At 42.8% G+C, this 25,306-nt stretch overlaps 1 protein-coding gene across 1 annotated transcript in view; it reads left to right on the forward strand.

Annotated features, from left to right (window-relative positions):
* The first annotated feature begins 252 nt into the window (after positions 1 to 252).
* SCGN (secretagogin, EF-hand calcium binding protein) overlaps positions 253 to 25,306 on the forward strand; it is a 99,412-nt gene continuing 74,358 nt past the window's right edge. The window contains exons 1-2 of the mRNA XM_073566152.1: positions 253 to 436; positions 1,938 to 2,005. Coding sequence (XP_073422253.1) covers positions 367 to 436; positions 1,938 to 2,005 — 138 coding nt within the window. The 5' untranslated portion in view covers positions 253 to 366. The remainder of the gene's footprint in view (positions 437 to 1,937; positions 2,006 to 25,306) is intronic.

Raw genomic sequence — 25,306 nt, forward strand, 5'->3', positions numbered from 1 at the left:
TAGCACATAAAAGGTGCGGAAATAATGTGCTTTTTATGGAACTGTAACTCCAGATTAGCTAAAAACACACCATTGCATATTCAGTAGTAGCTCCTAGTCACTGTATTTCTGTAGACTGTAACTTTTACCATAGTGATAATACAGCTCAGCCTACCTGATCTATGCAGCCAGTCTGTGACATGACACCTGCAGCTGCCAGACAGCAGGACTCCTGATAAGGCTGGCTGGACTTTATCCTGCAGCATCTGCCACTGCCTGCAGCAAGCAACAAGTGGGAGAGGAGGAGGCAGAGACTCTATAAATAGAGCCAGAGCCAAAGTGAGAGAAGGTTCCGCTCCCTGCGCTGCACACGGACACTCCAGCACCATGGACAGCGGATTCCTCAGGCTGGATGCGGCGCAATTCCTGGAGATTTGGCAGCGCTTTGACTCCGATGGTAAGAAGCAGAGAATAGTACTATGTGCACACAGAATACACGGAGAGTGGAGACATTCAGATCAGACATATGAGAGAGAGAGATAGATAGATAGATAGATATGGGATAGATAGATAGATAGATAGATAGATAGATAGATAGATAGAAAAATAGAATGGATAGGATAGATAGATAGAATGGATAGGATAGATAGATAGATAGATAGATAGATAGATAGATAGATAGATATGGGATAGATAGATAGAATGGATAGGATAGATAGATAGATATGGGATAGATAGATAGATAGATAGAATGGATAGGATAGATAGAGAGACATATAGATAGATAGATATGGGATAGATAGATAGATAGAATGGATAGGATAGATAGATAGAATGGATAGGATAGATAGATAGATAGATAGATAGATAGATATGGGATAGATAGATAGAATGGATAGGATAGATAGATAGATATGGGATAGATAGATAGATAGATAGATAGATAGATAGATAGATAGATAGATAGAATGGATAGGATAGATAGAGAGACAGATAGATAGATAGATATGGGATAGATAGATAGATAGAAAAATAGAATGGATAGGATAGATAGATAGATAGATAGAATGGATAGGATAGATAGATAGATATGGGATAGATAGATAGAATGGATAGGATAGATAGATAGATATGGGATAGATAGATAGAATGGATAGGATAGATAGAGAGACAGATAGATAGATAGATAGATATGGGATAGATAGATAGATATGGGATAGATAGATAGATAGATAGATAGATAGATAGATATGGGATAGATAGATAGATAGAAAAATATAGAATGGATAGGATAGATAGATATGGGATAGATAGATAGAATGGATAGGATAGATAGATAGATATGGGATAGATAGATAGAATGGCTAGGATAGATAGATAGATAAATAGATAGACAGAATGGATAGATAGATAGATAGATAGACAATGTGATTAGATACATAGATAGGGGATAGATAGATCCATAGATAGCATGGACTTACTGAAGAATTACTTAACTTTGGAACCATACGGTTTATTCAACTCTCTGCAGTAATATTAATAATCCCATTATCTGCTAGACTTTCTCTGGGTTTTCTTCATTACAGTGATTTTGACATTTCCTTTCGCAGGCAGATAAGGAAATCACATCCGTAACCAGATCTTTTCTTTTGCCAAAGTCATGTGTGTTCCATTCACAAGGAAATTGCTTTTACATTAATTTTATTGAGGAAAGAAGTTTAGGATACTGGGAGCTATTAGCCAAATGCCAGACCTGATGTGACCCCAAAGATCTGACCTGTAAGAGCCTAGAAGTTTTCATACAGGAGAAGATCAGCAAAAATGAGTTATAATCTGTTAATCAGCTTTATGTCCTGACTTTAGCTTCCGTCGTAGAATAGGTTGTTAGTGCCAGTAGAACTTTATATCATGTGTATGGAGCTAAGATATATATTGAACGGTATTATCTTTATGTTTAGATAATGGCTATATTGAGGGTAAGGAACTCGATGACTTCTTCTGCCATCTTCTCAAGAAACTGGGCACGGTGAGTAAATATTTTTATTATTATGATTAATGATATTGTGAAAATAATTATTACATTCTTTCAGCCTATATTATTATATGTACTCTACAATGTCAGTGTGGCATTACGAGTTACACTTACGCGCTGTGTGTGCGCCCCACACATCTATAATATCTGTATAATCTAAATTCCCTATTTCAGCCATACATGCACTCTATACATATGACACACATCATTATTATTCCATATTATTCCCATACTTTCTTTTTTAGAAAGTCAATTGTTCTCTACAGAAAAAAAAAGTTTGATATACAACATAACAATATATTTTAGCCTCCACTGCACATTGATAAATGAAATCACCTTCCCATGCCTATAACAATAGTATACAAGGCAGCTGATCTAGGACCTGGGGCCGGGCAGCCAAGGGCAGCAACATTTACAAAGGTAATCCAACAATCAGACTTGGTTTCTCTTGTCACTCTGTGTGTGATGAGTCAAATAAAGCTAAAATATGTTATGAATACTCACTGGTCTTAGAATCATAGAATCGTAGAGTTGGAAGGGACCTCCTGGGCCATCTGGTCCAACCCCCTGCTCAAAGCAGGATTCGCTAAATCATCCCAGTCAGATGTCTGTCCAGCCTCTGTTTGAAGACTTCCATTGAAGGAGAACTCACCACTTCTCGTGGCAGCCTGTTCCACTCATTGATCACTCTAACTGTCAAAAAGTTTTTTCTAATATCTAATCTGTGTCTCCTCCCATTCAGTTTCATCCCATTGCTTCTAGTTTTTCCTTGTGCAAATGAGAATAAAGTTGATCCTTCTACAATGGGACAGCCCTTTAGATATTTATAGACAGCTATTAAGTCTCCTCTCAGTCTTCTCTTTTGCAAACTAAACATTCCCAAATCCTGCAACCTTTCCTCATAAGACAGGGTTTGCAGACCGGTCACCATTCTGGTCGCTCTTTTCTGAACTTGCTCCAGTTTGTTGATGTCTTTTTTAAAATGTGGTGCCCAAAACTGGACACAATATTCCAGATGAGGTCTGACCAAAGAGGAGTAGAGGGAAATAATGACTTCACGTGATCTAGACTGTATGCTTCTGTTAATACATCCTAGAATTGCATTTGCCTTTTTTGCTGCTGCATCACACTGTTGACTCATATTCAGTCTGTGATCTATTAGTATACCCAAGTCTTTTTCACATGTGCTGTCACTTAGCCCTATTCCTCCCATTCTATATATGCTTTTTTCATTTTTATTGCCCAGATGTAGTACTTTGCATTTCTCCCTGTTAAAAACCATTCTGTTAGTTGCTGCCCACTTCTCCAGTTTATTTAAATCTTTTTGAATCCTCTCTCTCTCTTCTCTAGTATTAGCTATCCCTCCTAGCTTTGTGTCATCAGCAAATTTAATCAGTTTACCCTCAATTCCTTCATCTAAATCGTTGATAAAGATGTTGAACAATACAGGGCCCAGGACAGAGCCCTGTGGTACCCCACTTGAGACATTCTTCCAACTGGATGTGCAGCCATTTACGACCACTCTTTGGGTCCGATCACTAAGCCAGTTATGAATCCACCTAACAGTTGCCTTGTCCATTCCATACTTAGTCATTTTTTCAATAAGGATTGTATGAGAGACTTTGTCAAATGCTTTGCTGAAGTCAAGATATACTATATCTACAGCATTTCCTTGATCCACCCAATCAGTGATACCGTCATAGAAGGAAATTAAGTTAGTCTGACATGACTTATTAGTTACAAACCCATGCTGACTCTGTTTAATCACTTCATTCTTATCCAGGTATTGACATACATGTTGTTTAATAATTTGTTCAAAGATCTTTCCTGGTATAGAAATCAGACTCGCCGGCCTATAGTTGCCTGGGTCCACCTTCTTCCCCTTTTTGAAGATAGGAACAACATTACCTCTTCTCCAGTCTTCTGGCACTTCTCCTGTTCTCCAAGAATTTTCAAAGATTATGGAGAGGGGTTCAAAAATTTCTTCTGCTATCTCCTTCAGTACTCTGGGGTGTAATTCATCTGGACCTGGAGACTTGAATTCATTTAGGTTAGCTAAGTGTTTCCTCACTATCTTTCTGTTTATAGATATCCTGGATTCTTCTATTCCCTTAATAGGACAGTGAAGAACAGTTGATGTTACATTTCCTTTCTGAGAGAAAACAGATGCAAAATAGGAATTTAAAAGTTCAGCCTTCTCAACATCCTGTCTTACCATTTCATCATTTTCATCCAGTAAAAATCCTATAGCATCTTTGACTTTTCTTTTACTTTTGACATATCCCCAAAATCCTTTATTATTGCTTTTGACATCTCTTGCAAGCCTCAATTCATTTTCAGCTTTAGCTAATCTGATTTGTGCCCTGCAGGTTCTGCAGACAGCATTATATTCTTCTTTAGATATGCCTCCCTCTTTCCATTTTATAAACTTTTTTTCTTCCTTTTTAGCATGTGCTTAAGTTCTGTGTTCATCCATCCTGGTTTCCTTAAATGCTTCCTATTCTTCCCTCTTTTCGGAATTGTTAACAACTGTGCTTTGAGAATTTCATTTTTCAAGATTTCCCATCCTTCCTGGACATTTTTGTCTTTAAGGATATCCAGCCATTGGATCCCTCCAATTCTCTTTCTGAATCCCTTAAAATCTGCCTTTCTGAAATCTAACCTTGACGTCTGAGTCTTCACAGGTCTTCCGCCTCTAGTTATCCAAAATTCTAAAATAGCATGGTCGCTACCTCCTAGGGTCCCAGCCACTTTTACCTCCTCAACCATTTCCTCCCTGTTTATAAGGATTAGATCCAAGGTAGCAGTTCCCCTTGTTTTCTCCCTTACCTTTTGGAAGATAAAGTTGTCAGCAAGAGAGGATAAGAATTTCCTTGACCTGTTAGTTTTGCCTGAGAGAGATTCCCAACAAATGTCTGGATAGTTGAAATCTCCCATGACAACTATGTCATATTTTTTGGAGAACTTGGCCATTTGATGCATAAAGAGTTCATCCATATCTTCAGCTCGCACAGGCGGCCTGTAGTAAATGCCTACAATGGTGTCCTTTCCATTGTTCTGTCCTTGTATTCTTACCCAAACAGTTTCCACAGAACTCCCAGTCTCTGAAGCTTCAATCTCTGTGCAGATATACGCGTTTCTAACATACAATGCGACACCTCCTCCTCATTTATCAAGTCTGTTTCTTGCAAATAAGTTGTATCCTTCTAGTCTTGTATTCCAATCATGTGTATCGTCCCACCAAGTTTCAGTGATTCCAATGACATCATATTTCTTTTCCTGTGTTAGTAGTTCCAATTCTCCTTGTTTGTTGCCCATGCTTTGTGCATTAGTATAGAAACTTTAGTTTGTGATTGGTTTCTCTTTCTCCAATAATTTTATTAATTAGATTCTTTCGTCTTTGTTCTTCCTTTCCACTTCTATTAGCAGAGTTCTCAATAGCATTTGTCAGGTGTATGGCTTTTTCTGGTCTTTTGCTTCCCTTCCCATGTTGTTCTAGTTTAAAGCTCTCCTTACAAGTGTAGCAAGGCGACTTCCAAATACATGCTTTCCAGTCTTCGTAAGGTGCACCCCATCTCTAGCAAGTAGTCCATCGTATAAGTAGTTCACTCCGTGATCCAGAAATCCAAATCGTTGCTGACGGCACCATCGACGTAGCCAGTTGTTCACCTGCAGAATCTTATTCCACCTCCTTGTTCCATGGCCATCCACTGGGAGGATGGAAGAGAAGACCACCTGCGCTCCCAGTTCTTTCACTTTCTTGCCTAAGTCTTCAAAGTCTCTGCAGATGGTTTCCAGGTCGTTTCTTGCGGTGTCATTTGTCCCCACATGTAGTAGCAGGAATGGGTAGTCATCTGTAGGTCTGAAGAGTCCTGATATCCTGTCAGACACATCTTTAATTTTTGCACCTGGAAGACAGCACATTTCTCTTGAAGTTATATCCGGTCTGCAGATAGCGGCCTCTGTTCCTCTCAACAGGGAATCCCCCATGACCACCACTCTCCGTTTCTTCTTCACAACATTTTTCTTTCTCCATCCAGGAGGACTCTGAAGGCGTACAAGGTTGCTGTTTGTTGGCAAAGTCTTATCCTGATGTATTTCTTCATCGTTTTCCTGCGTGAGAGCCTGGTACTGGTTTCTGAGCAGTATGGGTGCTGACTGCCTCCTGATCCTCCTGCTTCTCTGGGTCACATGTCTCCATTCCTCTGTTTCTTCAGGTGCACTTCGAATTTTTTCTCTTTCTGTAACATGAAGAGATAATTCTGCTCTGTCCAAGAACTCTTCACCTTCCTTAATAATCTTCAACGTAGCTAACCTCTCTTCGAGATTTGCAACTTTTCCTCCAACAGGGACACAAGCTTGCATTTGTGGCATGTAAAGTTTGGCTTTTCCACTGGTAAATCTGTGAACATGTAGCAAGAAATGCAGCTCACCAGATGGCTCCTGGCCTCTTCCATCTTGAGATTTCTTAAAAACGAAGAAAGATGAGCCAAAATAACGGCGCGCGGTTTTTCCGATTTCCTCTTTTCAGGTGCAACGGCCAAAACCCAGTGATCGTTGAGCTCGCGGAGACTCTTCACTTATCCCAGAAGGCACTGGGAATATGCAAATGATCTCCTCATGATTTTTCCCCTGGTTTTCCGATTTAATCTTTTCAGCTGCAACGGCCAAAACCCAGTGATCGTTGAGCTCGCGGAGACTCTTCACTTATCCCAGAAGGCACTGGGAATATGCAAATGATCTCCTCAAGACTCTTCCCCTGGTTTCCCCATTTCCTCTTTTCAGCTGCAACGGCCAAAACCCAGTGATCGTTGAGCTCGCGGAGACTCTTCACTTATCCCAGAAGGCACTGGGAATATGCAAATGATCTCCTCAAGACTCTTCCCCTGGTATTGGTCTTGTGGAAGGAAAGGAAGTTTACCATTCTGGTTGCAGCCCCAGGCAGGGGCTTACATAAAAAACATTTGGGCCCCATAATAGAAGTCCTAACTGCGCCACCAACTCCCCCAAAAACCAAAATATTCAGTAGAGTAGGCTGTGTCATGACAAATACATGCCGTCACAGAAGGGCATACCTCCTATTTTTTTATAGACAAGGTGATGGACATGTGTTGTAGCATGTTCATAGTAATTGTGCCCCTATTGATTTCACTCAGTGTTCTCACCCACTACCTTACCTCTGTCATGGTACCCATAGACTGACTATGATGCCCCAAAAAATGGTCATCCCACATACTGTATGAAACCACCACAGCAGTGGCGTAACTATAAAGTTATGGGCCCAATGCAAACTTTCAAATGGGGCCCCCATGCCAAAATATTTTCCACCCAAATTCACATTTTCCCTATTCATTTTGCACACTATAGTTTTGTTGCAATAAAAAACATATGATTGTCAATGATTACGCGCCTGAACCAGGATGCCTGCATCCAATCTACATGCGGATTTCATACTGCGCAGGCTCAGAGCCCCATTTCTTTCTTTCTTTCTTTCACCAGTCTCTGTCCCCTCTGCCCCAGAAGTCAGAATTTCACATTTCCAACCAAATCCTGATTAGGATGCAGTTCCATGCATTTCCAGAAAAAATCCAGATGCAGATAAATCACTAACACTGGCTAGCCTTAGAATAGGTCAACAATGTCTGATCAGTGGAGGTGCGACACCTAGCACCCCTGCCAGTCAGCTGATCTTGGTGCCAGCTGGAACTGCTGCCTTACAGAGCTGCTCTGTCTACTATTTAGTGGCCATGGCCAGCTACTGCACATTTCCCCCCTATTCAAATCAAATGCACTACACAGCCTCACCATGTATCATCACTGAGCACCATACAGCCTCATCATGTATCATCACTGTGCACTACACAGCCTCATCGTGTATCATCACTGTGCACTACACAGCCTCATCATGTATCATCACTGTGCACTACACAGCCCCATCATGTATCATCACTGTGCACTACACAGCCTCATCATGTATCATCACTGTGCACTACACAGCCTCATCATGTATCATCACTGTGCACTACACAGCCTGATCATTTATCATTACTGTGCACTACACAGCCCCATCATGTATCATCACTGAGCACTATACAGCCTCATCATGTATCATCACTGAGCTCTATACAGCCTCATCATGTATCATCACTGTGCACTACACAGCCTCATCATGTATCATCACTGAGCACTATACAGCCTCATCATGTATCATCACTGAGCACTATACAGCCTCATCATGTATCATCACTGAGCACTATACAGCCTCATCATGTATCATCACTGTGCACTACACAGCCTCATCATGTATCATCACTGTGCACTACACAGCCTCATCGTGTATCATCACTGTGCACTACACAGCCTCATCGTGTATCATCACTGTGCACTACACAGCCCCATCGTGTATCATCACTGTGCACTACACAGCCCGATCATTTATCATCACTGTGCACTACACAGCCCCATCATGTATCATCACTGAGCACTATACAGCCTCATCATGTATCATCACTGTGCTCTATACAGCCTCATCATGTATCATCACTGAGCACTATACAGCCTCATCATGTATCATCACTGAGCACTATACAGCCTCATCATGTATCATCACTGTGCACTACACAGCCTCATCATGTATCATCACTGAGCACTATACAGCCCCATCATGTATCATCACTGTGCACTACACAGCCCCATCAGGTATCATCACTGTACACTACACAGCCCCATCATGTATCATCACTGTGCACTACACAGCCTCATCATGTATCATCACTGTGCACTACACAGCCCCATCAGGTATCATCACTGTGCACTACACAGCCTCATCATGTATCATCACTGTGCACTACACAGCCTCATCATGTATCATCACTGTGCACTACACAGCCCCATCATGTATCATCACTGTGCACTACACAGCCTCATCATGTATCATCACTGTGCACTACACAGCCTCATCATGTATCATCACTGTGCACTACACAGCCCCATCATGTATCATCACTGTGCACTACACAGCCTCATCATGTATCATCACTGTGCACTACACAGCCTCATCATGTATCATCACTGTGCACTACACAGCCTGATCATTTATCATTACTGTGCACTACACAGCCCCATCATGTATCATCACTGAGCACTATACAGCCTCATCATGTATCATCACTGAGCTCTATACAGCCTCATCATGTATCATCACTGTGCACTACACAGCCTCATCATGTATCATCACTGAGCACTATACAGCCTCATCATGTATCATCACTGAGCACTATACAGCCTCATCATGTATCATCACTGAGCACTATACAGCCTCATCATGTATCATCACTGTGCACTACACAGCCTCATCATGTATCATCACTGTGCACTACACAGCCTCATCGTGTATCATCACTGTGCACTACACAGCCTCATCGTGTATCATCACTGTGCACTACACAGCCCCATCGTGTATCATCACTGTGCACTACACAGCCTGATCATTTATCATTACTGTGCACTACACAGCCCCATCATGTATCATCACTGAGCACTATACAGCCTCATCATGTATCATCACTGAGCTCTATACAGCCTCATCATGTATCATCACTGTGCACTACACAGCCTCATCATGTATCATCACTGAGCACTATACAGCCTCATCATGTATCATCACTGAGCACTATACAGCCTCATCATGTATCATCACTGAGCACTATACAGCCTCATCATGTATCATCACTGTGCACTACACAGCCTCATCATGTATCATCACTGAGCACTATACAGCCTCATCATGTATCATCACTGTGCACTACACAGCCTCATCATGTATCATCACTGTGCACTACACAGCCCCATCAGGTATCATCACTGTGCACTACACAGCCTCATCATGTATCATCACTGTGCACTACACAGCCCCATCATGTATCATCACTGTGCACTACACAGCCCCATCAGGTATCATCACTGTGCACTACACAGCCTCATCATGTATCATCACTGTGCACTACACAGCCTCATCATGTATCATCACTGTGCACTACACAGCCCCATCAGGTATCATCACTGTGCACTACACAGCCTCATCATGTATCATCACTGTGCACTACACAGCCTCATCATGTATCATCACTGTGCACTACACAGCCCCATCATGTATCATCACTGTGCACTACACAGCCCCATCAGGTATCATCACTGTGCACTACACAGCCTCATCATGTATCATCACTGTGCACTACACAGCCTCATCATGTATCATCACTGTGCACTACACAGCCTCATCATGTATCATCACTGTGCACTACACAGCCTCATCATGTATCATCACTGTGCACTACACAGCCTCATCATGTATCATCACTGTGCACTACACAGCCCCATCATGTATCATCACTGTGCACTTCACTGTGCACTATACAGCCTCATTATGTATCATCAGTGTGCACTATAGAGCCATATCATGTATCGTCAATGTGCACTTCACTGTGCACTATAGAGCCATATCATGAGAGAGAGACATCAGTGTGCACTTCACTGTGCACTATAGAGCCATATCATGAGAGAGAGACATCAGTGTACACTTTACTGTGCACTATAGAGCCATATCATGAGAGACCTGTGCACGTCACTGTGCACTATAGAGCCATATCATGAGAGTGAGAGAGAGACATCAGTGTGCACTTCACTGTGCACTATAGAGCCTTATCATGAGAGAGACATCAGTGTGCACTTTACTGTGCACTATAGAGCCGTATCATGAGAGAGACCTGTGCACTTCACTGTGCACTATAGAGCTGTATCATGAGAGTGAGAGAGAGACATCAGTGTGCACTTCACTGTGCACTATAGAGCCTTATCATGAGAGACATCAGTGTGCCCTTCACTGTGCACTATAGAGCCTTATCATGAGAGAGAGACATCAGTGTACACTTCACTGTGCACTATAGAGCCTTATCATGAGAGCGAGAGAGAGACATCAGTGTACACTTCACTGTGCACTATAGAGCCGTATCATGAGAGCGAGAGAGAGACATCAGTGTGCACTTCACTGTGCACTATAGAGCCGTATCATGAGAGAGAGGCCTGTGCACTTCACTGTGCACTATAGAGCCATATCATGAGAGTGAGAGAGAGACATCAGTGTACACTTTACTGTGAACTATAGAGCCGTATCATGAGAGAGAGACCTGTGCACGTCACTGTGCACTATAGAGCCATATCATGAGAGTGAGAGAGAGACATCAGTGTGCACTTCACTGTGCACTATAGAGCCTTATCATGAGAGAGAGACATCAGTGTGCCCTTCACTGTGCACTATACAGCCTTATCATGAGAGAGAGACATCAGTGTGCACTTTACTGTGCACTATAGAGCTGTATCATGAGAGAGAGACCTGTGCACTTCACTGTGCACTATAGAGCCATATCATGAGAGTGAGAGAGAGACATCAGTGTACACTTTACTGTGAACTATAGAGCCGTATCATGAGAGAGAGACCTGTGCACGTCACTGTGCACTATAGAGCCATATCATGAGAGTGAGAGAGAGACATCAGTGTGCACTTCACTGTGCACTATAGAGCCTTATCATGAGAGAGAGACGTCAGTATACACTTTACTGTGCACTATAGAGCCGTATCATGAGAGCGAGAGAGAGACATAAGTGTGCACTTCACTGTGCACTATAGAGCCGTATCATGAGAGCGAGAGAGAGACATCAGTGTACACTTCACTGTGCACTATAGAGCCTTATCATGAGAGCGAGAGAGAGACATCAGTGTACACTTCACTGTGCACTATAGAGCCGTATCATGAGAGCGAGAGAGAGACATCAGTGTGCACTTCACTGTGCACTATAGAGCCGTATCATGAGAGAGAGGCCTGTGCACTTCACTGTGCACTATAGAGCCATATCATGAGAGTGAGAGAGAGACATCAGTGTACACTTTACTGTGAACTATAGAGCCGTATCATGAGAGAGAGACCTGTGCACGTCACTGTGCACTATAGAGCCATATCATGAGAGTGAGAGAGAGACATCAGTGTGCACTTCACTGTGCACTATAGAGCCTTATCATGAGAGAGAGACATCAGTGTGCCCTTCACTGTGCACTATACAGCCTTATCATGAGAGAGAGACATCAGTGTGCACTTTACTGTGCACTATAGAGCTGTATCATGAGAGAGAGACCTGTGCACTTCACTGTGCACTATAGAGCCATATCATGAGAGTGAGAGAGAGACATCAGTGTACACTTTACTGTGAACTATAGAGCCGTATCATGAGAGAGAGACCTGTGCACGTCACTGTGCACTATAGAGCCATATCATGAGAGTGAGAGAGAGACATCAGTGTGCACTTCACTGTGCACTATAGAGCCTTATCATGAGAGAGAGACGTCAGTATACACTTTACTGTGCACTATAGAGCCGTATCATGAGAGCGAGAGAGAGACATAAGTGTGCACTTCACTGTGCACTATAGAGCCGTATCATGAGAGCGAGAGAGAGACATCAGTGTACACTTCACTGTGCACTATAGAGCCTTATCATGAGAGCGAGAGAGAGACATCAGTGTACACTTCACTGTGCACTATAGAGCCGTATCATGAGAGCGAGAGAGAGACATCAGTGTGCACTTCACTGTGCACTATAGAGCCGTATCATGAGAGCGAGAGAGAGACATAAGTGTGCACTTCACTGTGTACTATAGAGCCGTATCATGAGAGCGAGAGAGAGACATCAGTGTACACTTCACTGTGCACTATAGAGCCTTATCATGAGAGCGAGAGAGAGACATCAGTGTACACTTCACTGTGCACTATAGAGCCTTATCATGAGAGCGAGACAGAGACATCAGTGTGCACTTCACTGTGAACTATAGAGCCGTATCATGAGAGAGAGACCTGTGCACGTCACTGTGCACTATAGAGCCATATCATGAGAGTGAGAGAGAGACATCAGTGTGCACTTCACTGTGCACTATAGAGCCTTATCATGAGAGAGAGACGTCAGTATACACTTTACTGTGCACTATAGAGCCGTATCATGAGAGCGAGAGAGAGACATAAGTGTGCACTTCACTGTGCACTATAGAGCCTTATCATGAGAGCGAGAGAGAGACATCAGTGTGCACTTCACTGTGCACTATAGAGCCGTATCATGAGAGAGAGGCCTGTGCACTTCACTGTGCACTATAGCGCCATAGAGAGAGAGAGACAGATCTTCAATGCAGAAGCTTCTGCCACTACTCACCCTGGCACCGGGCGGCTCCTAATAATAGGTCTCACAGGACAGATGCAGATCTGTGGGACCCTTGGCCAGCAGCAGGAGTACGCAGCAACCCGGTGACTGAATGCAATCCATCTTCCCCCATGTAAATAGAGGACCTGTGGTGACGCCTCCCTGCTGCGGGTCACATGGTGGGGTGACGTCCTCCTACTCCTTCACTATTGGTGGACGGACGGGCCCCTAAGCAGTCCAGGCCCCGTCGCAGTTGCGACCGCTATAGTTACGCCCCTGCACCACAGTAAATTCCCACACAGAATACACCAGACCCCAGAATGACCCCAGCAAAGTCAAATGCCCCAACACAGTATAAAGTCCCTGCAAGTTCTACACACAGGATGTCCCCACAGTGAGCCTCCAGAGTCAGTATAATGCCACAACAGTGAGTCCCTCTACAGTATGATGTCCCCAGACAACCCCCATACACCATGGTGCTCTTACAGCGCCGAAATTTCCCTATACACAGTATTATAGCCTTTACAGCTCCCTTATACACAGCATGATGGCTCTCATTGCCTCAACACACATTACGATGCTTGCACACAACCCTTTTCACAGTGTGATGCCTGCACAGTTCCTCTATACCAAATATGATGCTCTTACTGCCCAACAAACACTATGATGGCCCCCCACAACTCCCCTTTTTACAGTATGATCCTCTTAAAGCTCTCCTGTACACAATAACTCCCTTATACACAGTATGAGGTTCTCATAGCTCCCCTATATGCTGTGTTTTACCCATACACCTCCGATATACACAGTATTATGGCTGTACAGCTCCCCTATACACAGTATGAGGCCCCCACAAGTAGTGATTGCCAAAATAATAAAATGACTCCTCTAGCCTTGTTTTCCCAATGTGCTGCTCAGCTCTGTGCAGCAAGTGGTCTAAGGCTCTGCTCAGCAGGTGTGACCTAGTGACATCATCGTGCCCATCATGTCAAGCCTTAGGCACATAGGCTTAATGATAGATTACGAGACCTAGCGCTCCCTTCTCCCCCTTTGTATTTAATTGTATCTGTATTATGAGGATGCAGATACTGTCGAAATCCTGACACTAGGCGGAATGGGGTCCCAGTGTCAGTCTGTACTGGTCATCCCTGACTCACAAGCTCCATAGTGGCTTCATAATCTGCTTTTATGAGTGGTATGCCACTGGCCCCAGCTACAAAAGAATAGCAAAATGCATCACTGTCATAATCAAGAGTTAAATTAATCAAACATTCTGTATTCTTGAGCAGATTTACATGTTGGAAAGTTATCATTGTATATAAAAAAGCATTGAAAGCTCAAATGTATCCAGGCTGCTCAGTTCTGTTCAGTGTGAAAGTCGCTCTCTGACAGCTTAGGCTGTAGCTCCTCTGACTTCTCTCCTGAATCTTCATAAACTGACATCCCTTTTGGCTAATGTGTAGTGAATTTGGTTTTGAAGGTGTCAGCTGAGAAGAAGAATACATGCAGGCTAGAGAAGACAAACATGGCCTTTTTAATGAAGCACATTTGCAAAAATGATTTTAAGCCAAAACATAAATGCATTTCAGCAAAATTTTTTAAAGGGGTTTCCCACTACACTGACAACCACTTCTGAATATCTATGTTTTCCACCAGTAATATAATACCACTTACGCTCACCTGTGATGTCATCACCATTCCGGCAGTGTTGCCACTGGCTCTCCCGCTACTCGCATTACTTTGTTATGTCATGCAATCTCTGAGGTTAATCAGCGCTGGCTTCACTCTCCCCTCCAGACAAATCAAGACAATTGAATTAAATTTGTCGTAGAAGAGAGTGAAGTCAGCCATGAGTGGAAACAGGAATCACGTGACATGAAAATGTCACAGATTCCCCAGGAGAGCCAGTGCCAACAATGCGGGAACAGCGCCGATACTGGAAGTGAGTATAAGTGTTATTATTTTACTGGGGAAAGTCTAGGGATTTAGAAGAGGTTATCCGAGTAATGGACAAGCCCTGTAAGTTTACGTTCATATGTGTTTGTTTCAATGTTACTTTACGAAAATAGATTTATGTACAATTTCATAGGCATAATGGGCTAGAATTCAGTGCACTAAAAAGTGTGGAAAAATGTGATATGTTTTCCATGTTGATTAATTGTCTGGCCAGACTGGTCATTAGATTTGAGAAGATAAGATTTAGCATGTTTGCTTTCAAATTTCCCAGGTTAAATGGATTGTCCAGAATTATATTATCGGTGACCTTTCTTTCAGATATGACATCAATATCTGATTGCTGGGGGTCCAACAAGCCACCAATGCGCAACTAGTGTAAGTACACAGTGCACAGAGCTAGAGATGAGTGAATTTGTTCGGATTTTGTCCCCGAATCTGATTTTGACATATTCGAACACTATTCGTGCTGAATGTTTGTCTTACGATCGGTTCCGAACATATTCGGGAATTTCTACTCCCATTGACTCTAATGACGCTGGGTTGTTCGACGAATATTGCAAAAAACGAATCCGAACAATTTCGCTAATCTCTACACAGGGTCAGAACAACGCATTTCCGTGCACTGTATAGTGGTCCCATTTACTTCAATAGTACCCGAGCTATAGTTTCCAAGAATGATCCATAGATCTCTATATGTGAATCACAGGTGTTCGGAACCTAATATCGGCTGATTGGTGGTGGTGCCTGACTTCTAAAATTTGATCTTGATGACATATCCTAAGTATGTCATCAATATCATAGTCAACTCCTTTAACTAAGGAACACAAAACGTATCACTGTCCTACAGATTCATATAATCTGTTCTCTGCTAAGGATAGCTGAGTATACAGTATATATAGTATGAGACATTTCCAAATCCATTCCTCCTCTCACCAACAGAAAATGATTCATAAAGGGACATTGACGCAAACCAAGCATGCTTCCATCCGCTTTTACAGTACTGCAAGTCCTATAAATAGCGATCTTCGAGGCTTCTAAAAGGCCACCAGATAATAGTAGGTTAAAACACTATAGAAAATCGTAAGAAGAGAAGACCTTAAACATATAATGTAACAGAGCACAGAAAATGACAATTTAATTAATAGACTTTTTATTAATAATAACCATGACCTGCCTGGAAGAATGAGCTATCCTAGTAATAGCAACGCCATCCATCCACCTGTATATATTAGAGTCTAAAATCTATTCTGTGCATTACCTTATCTGGTGGCAGTGTGTTCTGCAGTGGTCTCTAGAGCTTGAGAATAAAATATACAGTAATAGGATATTTTCTGAAATGATGCCAACATGTTCTGGCACACTACTGCGTGCTTGTTAAACCATGTTCAGCAGTTTTACTTTAGTCTAGTTTGCATATTCATGATCCAGGTCCTAGGTGAACCCTTGTTACCATTTCAAAGGCCTAATATTGTACAGCTTGTCCTGTACCAGCACACATACAAATGAGAACATCCTAGAAGATTGGCCAATTAATATTTAATACATGATTTCAGCCAAATCCCATTCAAATGTGTCTGCAAATCAATTGACCACATGTCAGTCTGTAAAGAGAAAACAGAAAGTGCCAAACAAACAGGAGGCTGCTTGATCAGGCCCATTATCTATGGTAATACCCTAAACAAATTCCTCATTGATTTTTTAAATGGATTGGGAAAGGTTGGCTAATCTCAATTTAATTCCGCAAGAAACACTGCAGAACTGAAATATAATAAATTATAATAGCACACAAGCTGCAAAACACTTTATCATATTAAGTAGCAATAGAAAAACATCAAAAGTATTGAGATTCCAAATATGCATCACGCGCATCAGTATCGTGGGAGTTTCTAATGGCAGCTTTAATCGCTTACAAAACCCTATAAATCATAACTGATAAGTGCTAAAATGGCCCAAAGGGGTGGTCCGAAGTCCAAAGTAATTTTTCTCCTAAATCCCCATCTATTTAGTGCCATGATCTAAACTACTTTGTAATATACTTGAATTAAAAACGCCCCATCCGTTCCTAGCTACATTATCTAACTGCTTTGCTTATTTTTTAACCACTTTGTTTTTGATGACACTTTGAGAATCCCAATGAATGCAATGTCACTGCTGAAGCCCCTGCAACACTGCCTGCAAGGAAGAGTCATCAGCGACGCTCTTTTGGGGTTGGCCAGGCACAATGACCACACAGTTTGTTGCCAACTCAGATCAGCAATAACGATTTGGCAACAGAACGCGTTATTAGAATACCCGGAGTGCAAAGACCACTGTCATTACTTTCTGGGGTGTCACTGGCCTGTGCACCACAGATATTTTGACACTGCATACTAATAGTACACTTTGCTCTGCTGCAAGCTCGTTACTGCTGATCTGAGCTGGCAACGGAGAGTGCACTGTCATTGTGCGCAGTGCACATAACGCAGTTACTAGATTAGCCCCTGAAACAAGCAACCCTGATTATGCTTTGTTTGAGGCAGGGGGCACAGGCTGAGGCAGTAACCACAGCCTCTGCTCCATGATGACACTTCGTTTAAGTATCCCACCATGTACTGTGAATATCAAAGAAAGCATCAAACAGGAAGTGAAAAAAAGAAAAGCAATTAGATAGTGTAGTTAGAGAATGGTAGGGAATTTTTAATGCGAGTATATGAGAAAATAGTTTCGATTATGGGGCTAAATAGATAGAAATCTAGAAGGAAAATTACTTTGAACGTCGGACGATCTCTTTAAGTTTACCACGTGCTTTGATCCCCTCTAGCATTCAAGACACTGCTTGTGGCCCTGTAGCAAATAAACATTTATACTGTCAATACAAAAGGTCTGCACATAGCTGTTCAAATTCCAGGTTTCCGTCATGTAAAGCATCATACCAAGAAAAATAATTTCAGAACTTTTTCCACCTTTAATGTTACCCATTATCTGTATAATTCAATTGAAAAATAAACTGAATTTTTTTTCGGAAGGAAAAAGAAAAATAAAGAACTACAAATAGTGTGGTTGTATAAATATTGACTCCCTCAAACTAATACTTTGTTAAAGTACACTTTGAATTTATGACAGCATTCAGTCTTTTTGGGTAGGCATCTCTCAGTATGGCACATCTAGAATTGGCAATCTTTTCCCACTGTTCTTGCAGCATTGCTCCAAATATTTCAGATTGCAAGGGCATCTCATGTGTATAGCCGTTTTCAGAGCAAATCACAGTTTTGCCATTCCAAAACTTTGATCTACTTTTGACTAAACCATTTTTTTTGTTGATTTGGAGGTAAGCTTAGGGTCGTTGTCATGCTGAACAGTGAAATTGCTTGTCATCTTCAGTTGTTTAGCAGAGGCCTGAAGGTTGTGTTGCAAAATTTTGGGATATTTGGAACTGCTCATAATTCCCTCCACCTGCCAAAAAGCAATAATGCTGCCTCCACCAAGCTTAACTGTGGGTATGGTATTCTTTTAGTGATGCACATTGTTGGCTTTGCGCCAAACATACCTTTGGGAATTATGGCTAAAGAACTCAACCTTGGTCTCATTAGACTATAACATGTTTTGTCTCATGCTTTTGGTAGACTTGATGTAGATTTTGGCAAAATATACCAAGGCTTGGATGTTTTTCGTTGTAAGAAAAGACTTCCATCTCATCAGTCTAACCCACGCGCCAGACATATGAAGCATATAGGAGATTGTTGGCATATGCAGTACACAAACAGTACTTGTCAGAAATTCCTGCAGCTCCTTTAATGTTGCTGCAGGCTTCTTACGAGCCTTTTGTACCAATTTTTGTTTAATTTCTTCTCACCAAGTTTTGAGGGATGTCCAGTTCTAGGCAATGTCACTGTTATGCAAAATGTATGCCACTTTTTGATGAACATCTTCACAGTTTTCCATGGTATATCTAATGGCATGTAAAAAATGTTCTACCCTTCTCCTGACTGATAACTTTCAATAGTAAGATACGTTTGCTGTGTTGTAAGTTGTTTACAGACCATGGCCTTTGCTATGAAATGTAACTAAGAAAATGTCAGTAAAATCCTTCTAGAACACCTAAACGTTATATAGCGTTAATCAGAATCACTGTAAATCATGGCAGCTGTGAACTGACTACTATTTAACATGAGTTTAAATGTGATTGGCTAATTCTGAAAACATCCCCATTCGCAATTATAAGAGGGTGTTCACACTTATGCAACCATATTATTTTAGTTTTGTTATTTTTAATTCCTTCACCCTCAAAATGGTTTGTTTCTCAATGGATTTGTACAGATTATAGGTGACGTTAAAAGTGGAAAAGTTCTCAAATTATTTTTCTTGGTATTAATTGTTTACATGACAAAACCTGGTATTTTAACAGGTTTGTGAGGACTTTTTATATGCATTGTAAATGCTAACTATCGGCAAGGATTACGAGGGCCATAAAGGTACTGTCACACTTAGCGATGTACCAGCTATCCCGACCAGTGATATGATGCGGTCAGGATCGCTGGTACATCGCTAAGTGGTCGCTAGTGAGCTGCCACACAGGCAGATCTCACCAGCGACATCGCTGGGGACGGGGGTCGCTACTTACCTGTCACACTAGGCGATCCTGCGTCCTCCCGCCCGCGTCCACGCTCGTCGCTCGTCTCTCCACAGGAAGCGCCGCAGGAAGCTGACGACGAGAAACAGTCCAGGACGTTCTCGCGCGATCTGCGCTAACCAGCGGGGGAGCGGGTCGTAGGTAAGTATCAGACACAGCGATATCGCTTAGTGTGACAGTACCTTTAGAGTCATTGTGCTTTTTTTATTAGATAGCAAAGCATCAGTCAAATTGATCTAACATTATTAACAAAATCTGTGATTTTCAAAATGTTCTATAGGGCAAATATTGTGAGTGCCTTGGCATTGCTTACAACAATCTAGTTACATCATTCCATGTATTGGGACTTTCTAACCAATAGGGATTTGCCTAAAATTAAGTAATACAATAGTCATATAATAGTGTCAAAGGGCAACTGAGTTCTCTATAAAGACCTCATTTCTTTATTGAAATCAGTGGTCTGAAGGCACAGACTATAAGATTTCAGCTATTCAATTTCACAATGTTCACTGAGGCTATTCTAGAATCATACTTCTGTTTTTTTAAGGAGATTCCTACGTACAGTCATGGCCAAAAGTGTTGGCACCATTGAAATTGTTCCAGAAAATGTATTATTTCTCCCAGAAAGTTTTACTGCAAATGCATGTTCTGTTATACACATGTTTATTTCCTTTGTGTGTACTGGAATAACACAAAAAATAGAAAAAAAAGGCAAATTGTGGACAGTATTAAAAGGTCACAGAAATAGCCTTAAACACTACGACTATCCCCTCTAGACCTACCGTAGAAAATAGGATACGGGACGTCGCAACTGCGAGCGCCCGAACAGCTGCTACCGCAGCGCAGCGTGAACTGAGCCGCAGAAGAAACACCGCTACGCTGGCAGCGCGATGCAGGACGCTTAGCTGCTGGCAAAGCTGAAGCTTGGGCGCGCTGGCGCTAATACTGGCTGAATTCAAACACTCACACAAACGTAATAACCAAGGAAGGGGGTATTTAATGAGTCATTCACCAGTCCAAGCATCCATCAGCAAACACACAGCAGCAAGTATGAAATACTAGCGCATGGCGGAACGGCCATGCGCACTTTTTATAGCGTACGGGACCTGCCGGAAATCTCCAGAGCCTTGAGCAGAACCAATGGAATCAGGAGCAGGACCTGAGCACCTGACTCCTGAACTCCAATGGGAGCTCGTCCCATGGGCATGCTCAGAAGTCATATGTACAGTGCTCAGCATAAATGAGTACACCCTAATGGTGCATAGAGTCTCTTTTGAATGTTCATATCAAAGATTGAAATCATATCAATGTCACCTACTGCAGTGCTTTACAACAGGACATCAGCATTGATGATAGGTCTGCTTTTTGGAGCACGTCTTGACAGTTTTTATACTACTTCACAGTTGTCAAATAGGACAAATATAATAACATCCTCATAGTCTATTTTTTTCTTATATATTTGTGCTATGTATGTGTAGAACGTATATGTTTAGTTTGTTGCAAATCACACAAGAAAGCAAGAATAAAAATCAAAACAGATCATACATTCTATACAATCATCAATGTGAAATAAGATCATAGTATGCAGTAAAATCCTAAATTCCCACTAAGGCCGGGATCACACACAGCGAGATACGGCCGAGTCTCGCAGGTTAAAACCAAGCTCTGGCGCCGGCACTCCGGAGCAGAGCGTGCAGCCACACAGCAATACATGGAGCTGCATGCTCCGCTTGCATTTGGTGTGGTTGCTGTTGGAACGTCAGCAAAATCTTTCCAGCTTCATGGGACATAGTGTCCTGGGCGTTTCAAGAAGTGCCCAATTGCCAGACATGTCAGTTAGGGATCACAAGAGAGATGTCTTGATACAATACAATCTTTAGTTGCCAGTGGTGGGAAGTGAACTGAGGTACTTTCCCATAAGCCTGAGGTGCCGTGGATGCCAAGGTCCAGGCTGAGAGAAGTTTTAAGTCTCTGTATAGTGCTATATGCTTTGGGAGTGAGGAGAGCTGCTACACATTGCCAGGAAAGATATGGGTTCATCACACCATGAGGGGCTGTTGGCTCAGTCTTCTGAATAAATGTGCAGAGCTGTAGTTATCATCATCATCAACTGCTACAGTAAGGCTGAGTTCACACGTGGTGTTTTTTTCGCGTTTCCGCGGCAGTTTTAACCGCGCGATTTTGCCGCGAAAACGCGAAAAATAAGCATCCCATGCATTCCTATGGGATTCCGCAATGCTGTGCTAATGCTGCGGTTTTTACCGCGGCGGAATCGCTTCGCGGTAAAAACCGCAGCATGCTCATTATTTTGCGGAATCGCGGCGATCCCGCACCCATAGGAATGCATTGTTCCGCTTATTTCCCGCATGTGGCTGTGCACACCATGCGGAAAGTAAGCAGAACAATTGCGGATGGTACCCATGGTCCGGAGGAGAGGAGACTGTCCTCCGGGCTTTGGGTACCATATCCCTGTAAAAAAAAGAATTTAAAATAAAAAATATTGTTATTCTTACCCTCCGACGTCCCGCGCAGGCTTCCCGCTTCTCTTCACGCTCCGGTCCCAGTAGTCCTTTGCGAAAATGCCCGCGATGGCGTCCGATCTCGCGGGATCGCGAAATCTCGCGGTAATTCGCGCGACGTCATCGCGAATTACCGCGAGACGTCGCGTTCCCGCGAGAACTGACGTCATTGCGGGCATTTTCGCAAAGGACTACTGGGAACGGATGCGCGGAACGTCGGAAGGTAAGAATAACACCATTTTTTATTTTTTTTTTTTACATTCTATCTTTTACTACTGATGCTGCATAGGCGGCCTCAGTAGTAAAAAGGTGGTCACACTCGTCAATCTGTCAATCAGTTCTCCAAGCGATGCTACAGATCGCTTGGAGAACGCTAGCATTTTGCAAGCTAAATACGCTTGCAAAATGCTAGTTTTTCCGCTGAAAAATCGCGGGAATTTAAAATGCGATTTTCCCGCGGACTGGAATTCCGGAATTCTCGCGGTAATTTCCGCGAGAGTTCCGGTACGTGTGCACTTAGCCTTAGAGCGAGTTTTTTTTTCCTATAACACCTGAGGTCTAAGCATTGCTAATTGAGATGGGTGGATCCTGCATACCTTCTACAACATGTCCCTTTTTATTCTGCTGAGGACTGCCTGACGGCCTGCAAGACCACCTTGACCGTTGGCTGCCAATTCGACCGGCTCGATGGAGGCCGACCCAGAAACATAAACACAGGGCTTTGTTGTAGGTGCAGGCTTTTTGGTCATGTACCTATCTAGCTTTTCATATATTTAATTTTTGGGAACTGAGATGAATTTTGCTAAATAGAAAAAAATATATAAAAAATGTCACTAACTGGAGGTTAACAGAAGCAGCGGTGATAAAAAGTAAACACGGCAATGGGTAAGTGTAAGATGAGGGTCAAAGGCCACATATTAGAAGCACTACTCCAGCATTGCAATAATAAAATAGCATTTGAGTGGTGCTTTAAGTCATTCAGAGATTCTCTATGCTTATGTTCATACTAGTCATAATTTTCACTAATATCAGAGAAATTATTATTTTTTTTTTTTCAGTAAATATATTTATTGAAGTTTTTTTTTTTTTAAACAGTAAAAGCAGTACAGAGAGCCATTTACCATGTCCAAGGCTAAACATTAAATCTCTGTAAAAACAGCACACTTATAGCCAAACAAGGACTCTGGCATATATAGGATACATGCTTGCTATCTTGAAAAACATCTCCAGATATGAACCTTATAAACAAAGTAAATAACCTGTAAGAAAAGCAGTTATAGAGATATAAGAAGAAGGAAAGCAAGATAGAGGGAGAGAAGGAAAGAAAAAAAAAAAAAAAGGGGGGGTGGAATAGGAAGAAAGGGGGGAGTAGGGAGGGAGAGGGTTAAAGGGGACCCAATAGCATCAGTGTCCACGTATTGAGGGTTGTGAATATGTACGTAGCCAGTTCAGGAACCCCGCGCTCTCCTTGAAGGATTGCCAGAGGAACCAGGTGCGCCCCTGTTCACATGCAACATCACCGTCACCACCGCCACCATTGACTCCAGACGATGAAGTCTCTCCATTTCAGATATCCATTCCTCCGTGGAGGGAACCTCAGTGGACCTCCAATGCCGAGGAATAACCGCTCTGGCAGCCGTTAAACAGAATCTTAGAATCCCCTTTTTAACCGAAGCTATCGAATTGGGAATCAGGGACAGTAGGGCAATTTGGGGGGAGGGCTCATGGCGGACCCCAGTCATCAGATGAAAGGCATCAAACACCGAGCTCCAGAAGGGTTGCAGGAGACCACAGGACCACCAAACATGAAGCATAGAGCCTGCGGCGGATCCACATCTCCAACAGGTATCCGGGGTCTCCGGGTTAATTCTATGGAGAAGTGTGGGACATCTATACCAGCGCGTCAGCAATTTATAATTCCTTTCCTGCGACTGACTGGACATTGTCATCTTGTGCGCGAGAGTGAAAATTTTTAAACTATCCGCCTCAGAAAAGGTGATCCCCAGGTCCCTCTCCCAAGCCTCCATGAAGCCGAGCGTAGTAGAGGGAAGTGAGTTCAAGACCAGGCCATAGAGCGCCGAAACCACATGAGAGGGACCCTCGGTAGGGAGCATCAGAGACTCAAATGGCGCTGGCGCCCCTAATGGTATACTGAGAAGGAAGCTCCGCAATTGCAGAAACTCCAGCCAGGACAGCGGCGTCGTTTGACCAGGGCCCCGCAACCCCCTCACATCGGAGAGCCCCGCAAGTTTATCCCTCACCTGACCCAGTACCACCTCGTCAGGTCGCGTCCAACACAAAAACGTAGATCTATTCATTGCTGGGGGAAAGGCCGGATTGTCAAAAAGGGGACTCAATCTGCTCAATCGAGAGGTCAGGCGTAATTTCACGTAGGCTCTGTCCCAGAACCTCAGAACAACCTGTGTGAGTGGAGCATAACTTGACACAGGCGGGCGTCCGATCCCCCCAGCCAAGGTAGCCAATACAAAGAAGAGGGCGATAAAAGTTTCTCCAAGAACACCCACTGTTTATGAGCATCACCAAACCTCCAATCGACTATCCTAGAGAGCAAGACTGCCTGATAATAACGTTTAAAATCAGGGAGGCCTACCCCCCCTTCAGTCTTGGGTCTCACTAGTACCGAGCACCGAGTCCGCGGCTTCCTAGTTCCCCAAATAAAGCTATTGATAGCCGATTGCAGGCGCCTGAAAAAGCAATCTGGGACCTGCACAGGAGCCGTCTGAAAAAGATAGAGTAATCGAGGCAAGATTTCCATCTTGATCACTCCTACCCGTCCGAACCAAGATAGCTGAGGTCTGTTATATCGTTTAAGGTCCAAGATAGTTTTCTGCAGGAGCGGGACATAGTTCAGAGCATATGTTGTGTTAATGTCAGCAGGTATTAAGACTCCTAAATATTTCAAGGCGGCCATCTTCCACTTAAAAGAAAAGAACGTCTGGAGCTGAGAAACCAG

This window comes from Dendrobates tinctorius, unplaced genomic scaffold, assembly GCF_039654945.1.
Source record: "Dendrobates tinctorius isolate UK_male_01 unplaced genomic scaffold, ASM3965494v1 ptg000004l, whole genome shotgun sequence".
Taxonomy (NCBI): Eukaryota; Metazoa; Chordata; class Amphibia; order Anura; family Dendrobatidae; genus Dendrobates; species Dendrobates tinctorius.